Source organism: Myotis davidii, unplaced genomic scaffold, assembly GCF_000327345.1.
Source record: "Myotis davidii unplaced genomic scaffold, ASM32734v1 scaffold497, whole genome shotgun sequence".
Lineage (NCBI taxonomy): Eukaryota > Metazoa > Chordata > Mammalia > Chiroptera > Vespertilionidae > Myotis > Myotis davidii.
In genome coordinates, this window is record NW_006288434.1 from 3,772,550 (window position 1) to 3,780,556 (window position 8,007).

General features: G+C 36.5%; 1 protein-coding gene across 1 annotated transcript in view; it reads left to right on the forward strand.

Moving 5' to 3' along the window:
- The first annotated feature begins 277 nt into the window (after nucleotides 1-277).
- Nucleotides 278-8,007, forward strand: part of YWHAZ (tyrosine 3-monooxygenase/tryptophan 5-monooxygenase activation protein, zeta) — a 25,513-nt gene continuing 17,783 nt past the window's right edge. Inside the window, exon 1 of the mRNA XM_006760284.2 lies at nucleotides 278-609. Coding sequence (XP_006760347.1) covers nucleotides 316-609 — 294 coding nt within the window. The 5' untranslated portion in view covers nucleotides 278-315. The remainder of the gene's footprint in view (nucleotides 610-8,007) is intronic.

The following is an 8,007-nucleotide window of genomic DNA, read 5'->3' on the forward strand; positions in this document are numbered from 1 at the left end:
TTGTTGAACTAATGTTAATGGCTTTAAATTTCCCTCTGTATGCCATTTTTTATTTTTCTATTCTGATCAGTGTGTGTGTGTGTGTGTGTGTGTGTGTGTGTGTGTGTGGTGTGGGTGTCTGCATTAAATTCCTCCAGTGAAGAATCTTCTGTTGGCATAGGCAATTAATCTTCCATGGTCAGTTAAATTTGAGGTGTTAAATACAGATTTTTTTTTTTTAAACAAAAGATATAATTTTGAGTCTGTTCATTTTGATGGAAAAAAATATCTAAATGCTTCTTTTTATCTTTTTTTTCTTCTGCAGAACATCCAGTCATGGATAAAAATGAGCTGGTGCAGAAGGCCAAACTGGCCGAGCAGGCTGAGCGATATGATGACATGGCAGCCTGCATGAAGTCTGTAACTGAGCAAGGAGCTGAATTATCCAATGAGGAGAGGAATCTTCTCTCAGTTGCTTATAAAAATGTTGTAGGAGCCCGTAGGTCATCTTGGAGGGTCGTCTCAAGTATTGAGCAAAAGACAGAAGGTGCTGAGAAAAAACAGCAGATGGCTCGAGAATACAGAGAAAAAATTGAGACCGAGCTAAGAGATATCTGCAATGATGTACTGGTGAGAATCAAACATTCATTCTAGCCTCATGTACTATAGGGTTCCTATAATGAATATCAATTATGATAGCCTCATGTACTATAGGGTTCCTATAATGAATATCAATTATGATACTGTTAATTTTTTTAAGTTTGCATAAAATAAATGCAATAATTTCAGTCACTCCAAAGAGACTATAAAATAGACTGTGGTAGTGTTTTTTTCACTAATTGAAAAGTTTAGTAGCATTACCATTTCAGTTATGGTTGGAATATTTGTAGTATTTCTAGAGCTAATTTTAAAAAATGTACATATGTGGATATAATAGCTTTACATATCTTGGTGTTTGTTTTTTTAATTCTCACCAGAGGATATGTTTTTATTTTAGAGAGAGGGGGGAACATGTATGTGATAGAGAAACATGGATTGGTTGCCTCCTGTACATGCCCCCACTGGGGACTGAACTCCAAACCTAGGTATGTGCCCTGATCAGGAATTGAACCCACAACCTTTGGCTGTATGGGACGATGCTCTAACCAACTGAGCCACTTGGCCAGGGCTACATATCTTGTTTTTATATAAAAGAGATGTAATAGTAGACTCAGTGTAGACATACTACCTACCCTTCCCTGGGTTGGCCATCATAATGTTAATATGAGTCAGCCATGCAGAAAACACTGGCTTCAGTTGCTTTTGCCTCTTCCTGAATTTGTGTTGGAATTCAACTTTGAACACTGACAACCACAATAAAAGGTTATGAGTAACTCAAGCTTGATTTTTGCAGGTTCAATATCCACTATGTTGAAGCACTGCTTCTCTATCAAGCTTTAAAGATATAATGAACACTATAGACTTTTGTTAAAGTTGTGATGGTATTATGATTTTACACTAGTCTTTAGTTGCTAACGGAATAGCTTCACTTCCTAAATTTTGAGTACATTTCTCAAATGGTCTTTTTAAAGAACAATATTTTTTATCTTAACATGGGCTCATGTGGTATCTGCCTTGGGTGCTTTTTTTTTTCTTTTATTTGAAATCTTTACATTGATAGCTGTCATTTCTGAGATGAGAAAATTCCATGATTTATCGAGGCTAAATGACAATGCCTTCCTTGTGACTGATTTATCTTACTGCAAAGATAATAATATTTAAGATTTAATAATAATCATGGTTTTCTATAATAAAAAATGTGTTGGGCATTCTCTCCTTTGCCCTCTTTACTAACTAGTTCAGTGATGGCTAACCTATGACACGCATGTCAGAGGTGACACGCAAACTCATTTTTTGGTTGATTTTTCTTTTTAACAAAAAATGTATGAAATAAATATATAAAATATATAAATATATAAAATAAATATCAAAAATATAAGTCTTTGTCTTACTATGGTTGCAAATATCAAAAAATTTCTATATGTGACACGGCACCAGAGTTAAGTTAGGGTTTTTTAAAATGCTGACATGCCGAGCTCAAAAGGTTCGCCATCACGGAACTAGTTAGTACCTGTGTTACTCAATTTTGTTCATTCTGGTGGTTTTCCTCCGATTATTACATCTGCTAGATCAAGTCATTTTTATTTTGGTTTCAAAGGGTTTGTTACAAGTTATAATTTCCCTTAAAACAAGTCAATTTAGTATTTAAGGGGGACATGGTAACATTTACCTTCTACTAACAAGCTTATTTGCTATTCCAGGTAGGTAGGTATTTGCATATTTTCCACACTAGATAAAAGCTGGTGTGAGGATTTTTCTAGGAAAAGCCTGTAGCAGTTTTAATTTTGCTTTCCTTTGGTTTCCTTATCAAGAAAAGTATTGCATAGGATCAGTGGATGAGAATAAGATAATTTCTAAATAGCTCTTTGTAGATACGATTGTTAAGAGGGTTTGGTATTGGTCACTATCCTTATTCTTCAGAGTAGCACTGACTTCTCACCAAGTTCAACTGAAATTTGCACTTTGAAAGTTTAGATAAAAGAAAGTTTAATTCCTTGGCCATACAAAAGGCTCGGAAAATTCTAAACAAGCTTTTGCTTCCAGCCCTGGTCTTTTCATGAGTAAAACTCTTTAAGTGATCTTTGTATAGCTCATGCCTCCTAACCCAGAGTAGAGACACTCACACTTTTAAGTAAATGAGCAAACGGGTTTCTTTTGGAAAAGATAGTAGAACTAGGTCAGCAGCACTGCTAATTTTTCAACTTGGGAAAATTCGAACATCTTGCATAAAATTCTTTCTCCGTTTCTAGTAAAATGGAATAATAAAATATAGCAGAACCGATATTTCTCTCAGAGAAAAACATCTTTGAACTGATGAACTTGATGTTTAGTAAAAATGTGCTTTAATTATATACTGCATGCCCCCTAAAACCCCGCATGTGTGCTAACCAGGAATGCAATTGGCAACCTTTTGGTACACAGAACAATGCTCAACCAACTGAGCCACACCGGCCAGGGCTGCTTTAATTATATTTTAAAATCTTACACATAATTATAATTGTATTACTCACTTTTTTCTGAACTTATTTATTGATTTATGAGAAAAATAAGGTAAATCCTCTTTCAGAATTAATGTCATTGGCTGGTAGTATCAGTGATAACCAGAGTTCATTGTACTGTTGAGCACTTAGCTAAGAAAATACCCTCTTTCTTCCCATATAAAGGAGCTAATCTCCAGAGTTCTAACTTTTTCTGAAATGAAGAGCTCTTTAGTCGTTAATAATGGTTACTACCATTCTGTTCATGTGCATTTGTCAAGTGTTTAATATACCAAGCAAACAAAGTAGGAATAGGAACTATGTTATTTTGTACAAGAGCTGAAGACCATTACTGGGAGAAATGGTCACTAGCATATTCTTCCAACATGGACTTCTCTTTATGTAAAAGAACTTGGGGCTCTTCTCTTGCATCGTTAATTTGAAATGGCCCTGTGTGAACTAATGCAATCTGCCTTTCCTGCCAACTCATAGACCAAGTAGGGGAGGTCTTGGTAGTAGCGGAGGAATTTAACACTAGTGATCCCTAATAGCTTTTCTGCATAAATCCACAAAAAGAAGCCAAAGTTTGAATAGTTTTGTCTTGACTGATGAAATGAAAAACAAAATGAGGAAAGACATATTAGGAAACTTAATTCACAAAGAAGAATTTAGTGGTGTAAAAAGAGTTCCATATTTTGAGTCAGACCCAACTTTTTACCATGTAATAGCTTCTTGGCCTAAGTAAATCCCTCAGTCCTCTGAGAAAACAACTCAATTAAATGCAGGTAATATCCACCCCCTCCCCCATAGGATTGTTGTGGAGAATAATAATCAGATTTAAAAAAGCCCTTAACTCCTTGGCCCTGTTTATCTCAGGTTGGGGATTTTGTTTAAAAGCAGTGAAAGCAATATGAGCCTGCCTATAATAGTATAGGGGTCTCTTAACTCAAATCCAAGAATGAGATTTAAAAGATCCAAGAAGCCTTAAAAACTTTTTTCAGGGGCAGAGGGTTCATTACTAGCCAACAAGTTTTCGAAATTTCATTTAAAAATTAAAACCAGTATAAGGCAAAGAATGGCTTCCAGAGATCTCCTAGGAGGTGAAGCAGTAAACAAGTGAGTCTAATATTTTAATATTCAGCAACAATTGTTGATTAATAGTAATGGTGATTCCCATTTTATTATGCTTCTCTGCGTTATTTGCCCAGGGCCATTTTAAGATGTTGCTGGACACTTGTTTTTCCCTCCAGCCCACAGAACTACCATTAAGCAGGAGCAAGCTAGGGAACCAGGCAGCTTTGGGGTCCTTTCTAGTCTGAATATATTAAAATGTATCTTGGACTTAAAAACTACTGTTTGGAGTTGTAAGCCAAAAATTACTAGGCACTCATTTATTGGATTTAGGACTTCTCAAAAGAATTTTGTAGTGTTAGACTTATCTTTATGACTAAAGCATTTTCACAGTAATTACTAAGTATTCCACTGGTGAGGTGTTTTGTACAGTTAAGCAGACTGAGGTATAGGAAGTGGAAATCAAAGAAAATAAAGGGAATGAGAATGGAAAGGTCGATGTTTGCTATTGGTGGGAAGGGAAAGAAGAACCAACAAATTGGTTACTTATCCTTTTTTTCAGATAACAATCTATAATAATAAAAGCGTAATATGCTAATTAGACCTGAGGACCTTCCCGATGAAGCCAGGGCTGAGAGGGCAGCGGGGTCCCAGGTGCCTGCAGCCAGGGGAAGAAAGGCCTACTCTTGCACGAATTTCATGTATCGGGCTTCTAGTGCTTAAATAAGAATGGTGTTCTTTCTACCTGTTCTAGTAAGAGGTGAAGATGACCTGGAAGTGTTTGGTGATTGTAAGATGAGCTGTGAAGATAGTTAAAAGTGAACTAGGAAGAAGAGTTTAAGGATTAGAAATTGGAATTAAAGTGAAAAACTTGACTAATGACTCAAGTATATAAAGAACATGCACACTTTTGAAATAATGATTCAACTTTTAATATACCCAAAAAAGAGGAAGACATTGTAGGCCCTGACCTTTCTAACTGCCTAATTTTAGCACATTTTCTAGACTTAATTAAAATGACATCTTGAAACTCAACTTGGACTTCGTTTTCTGATTGCAAGTTATTGCTTTGTTGACTAGATCATTGGTTCTCAACTTTTTACATTCACGTTGATAACTCATGTGTATGATAGACCCCCTCGGCAGTACCAGGATTATTTGTCATTCCCATTGTAGTAGTAGTAGTTCTACAACCCTTACTCTCCCACTCAAAAGCATATTGGCAAGAAAGTAATATTGTCAGGATAAATATGATCTAATTTATTGGACAAAAGCTACATTATAAGTCTTTTACTGCTTCTGGTTGCTCATTCATTCAGACTTGATATGCTCTATGCTGCATACAGCTTTTATTCTTACCTTTCATTAAATAACTGCTTTCCCATCTGCTTAGTCTTCCCCCAAATTCCCTACAAACAAAGCCTTTGGCTCTAGTTTGGTGTTCTCACTGTCCCTGATACAAAAGCCTTTGCTAATTCTCATCTTTATGGCATGAGGGTTTCTGCTTTATTACTCTGAGTTAGAACTAACTTTAATCTTGATGTCTTCTGTTGTTTTCAACTGTAGAGGATGGCTTCATTCCTTCATTCTCCTTGAAAACAGGATATTGAATTTGTAAAGTACACTGAAGGAATAGGATATGCTTAATATTTTTTAGGTAGTACAAATTTAAATTAGGCTTGGGAGGAATAGTGTGTTTAACCACCATATCTCAATAGTTCCCATTGTACTAGGTACATTTCTGTGCAGTGGTCAATCTCCATTTGTTCTTTAGTGAATAATTCCCTGAAATGATGAACAACTGATACCTTTGTGAAAATTGCTGTGCAGTAGCAGTTGTCATTTGTCATTGATTTATTAGATTTGCATTTTCTGTTAAGGTATAATGTGACATAGTAGTGACATGGTATAGAATAGTCATATCTTGGTAGAGTTCACTAATTTCTTGCTATTGACATTCTTTTGCTATAGTGTGGAGTTTGGAGGCAGCAAAGCATGGCTGAGAATAGCTGGTTTATCAGTATGATCTTATATGGCATGGGCAATGTTTGTTTACATTGGACTAGATTACTAAAGCTTTCCACATAGAAGCATTTGTGAGTTTCTTTGACAAAATTTGTTGTGAGCCTTCTTCCCTCCTCCCCCAAATAAAAATATACTTATAGTGGTATTAGCATAGGTAGGATGGCAAGGTAATATAAGTACAGTCACTCAGTGTGCTCAATTTTTGCTATATTTGAATGCTATTTACTTGAATCATTAATTGACTTGGACTTCATTAGAAAAGTTTGAAACATTTTTTAGTGGAGGTTAATTTCCATCTTACGAACAAGTTTTGGAACCTAGGAGTTTTTTAAATTAGCAATATTACCAAGTAGAACCCAGTGATGAGTTGAATGTTTCATCTCAGCGATTTACAAATGTTTTCTGAGAAAGACCTATTTCTCTTGTTGATCTGAGATTTATGAACTGTCAGCTCAAATTTTTGCCAAAGGTGTAGAAGGGACCTACTTGGACCACGTTCATCCCAGAGACACTTGATGAAAATCTAAAACACATTATTATATTTATTTTTATTATTTTAAAAAAATATGTTTTATTGATTTTTTTGAGAGGAAGGGGGAGAGATGGAAACATCAATGAGAAAGAAACATCATTTTGGCAGCCCCTTGCACGCCCCCTACTGGGGATCCAGCCTGCATCCTGGGCATGTGCCCTGACTGGGAATCCAACCAGTGAGACCTCTTGGTTCATGGGTCAACACTCAACCACTGATGAGCACACCAGCTGGGCTAAAAGTTGACAGTTGAGGACAGTATTTTATATGAAGGCTGTAGGATGATTAGAACAGGCAAGATCTCAATTCAGTAAATTATTGAATATTTTACTACTATGTTTGGAAATATCCCAAAGTGATCATGCTTTCTGTTAAGAGTACTTTTCCTTCCAGTTTCACCTTTGGTGGTTTTCATTTGATTAAAAGGGGATTATCATCAGACTGTTAATTGTGTCACAGGGATATGACTAAATAAAAGAAACTAGAGTGTTTAGTACTGCTTTAGAGGGTGATAAAACCTACCACAGGCTACGGAGACATTTTGGGTTTGAAATTTTAATTCATTTTGTGACTTTGGACAAGTTATTGCATCTTCCACGTCTTCAAAATGCAAATGGTTTAGGATGTTTTGAGCATTATTGAGTTAACACACACCTGGTGATATTAAGTAGTAAATATAATGCTTTCCTTTTGTACCTTTGCAATATCACTTCAGTGTAACTTACTTATTAATTTTGATATTTAAGAGTTTTAATAAACTGCTTTATTCTTTACTTTTAACATTTATTGATCACCTGCTATATTATGGGCCGTGTGCTGTAAAAAATAAATAAAATAAATATTTTTCAAAAAAACTTTAAAAAAATCTTCACAACCTAGAGGGAAAATAGGCATGTACACAAATAATATCCTATATAATAAAGAGCTAATATGCTAATTAGACCAGATGGTGGAACGACCTGCCAGAATGGGCTGGAGGTGAGGCCAGTGAGCCTGTGCCGCCATGGTGGTCCCGGCACACGCACCTACCCGCCCCCCGCAGAGGTGGCGGGAGAGGCAGCTTCATGGGCCCGGTCCTGGTCCTGGCACTGCGCCTTCTGCAGAGGAGTGGGCCTAAGCCATAGTCTGACATCCCCCGAGGGCTTCCGGGCTGCTAGAGGGATTCCTAAGCTAGCAGGTGGACATCCCCCAAGGGGTCCCGGACTTCAAGAGGGCACAGGCTGGGCTGAGGGACCTCTCAAGTGCACAAATTTTTGTGCAGCAGGTCTCTAGCATATAATAATGAAATACTAAATGAATGAGAATATCTTACACATACACAGA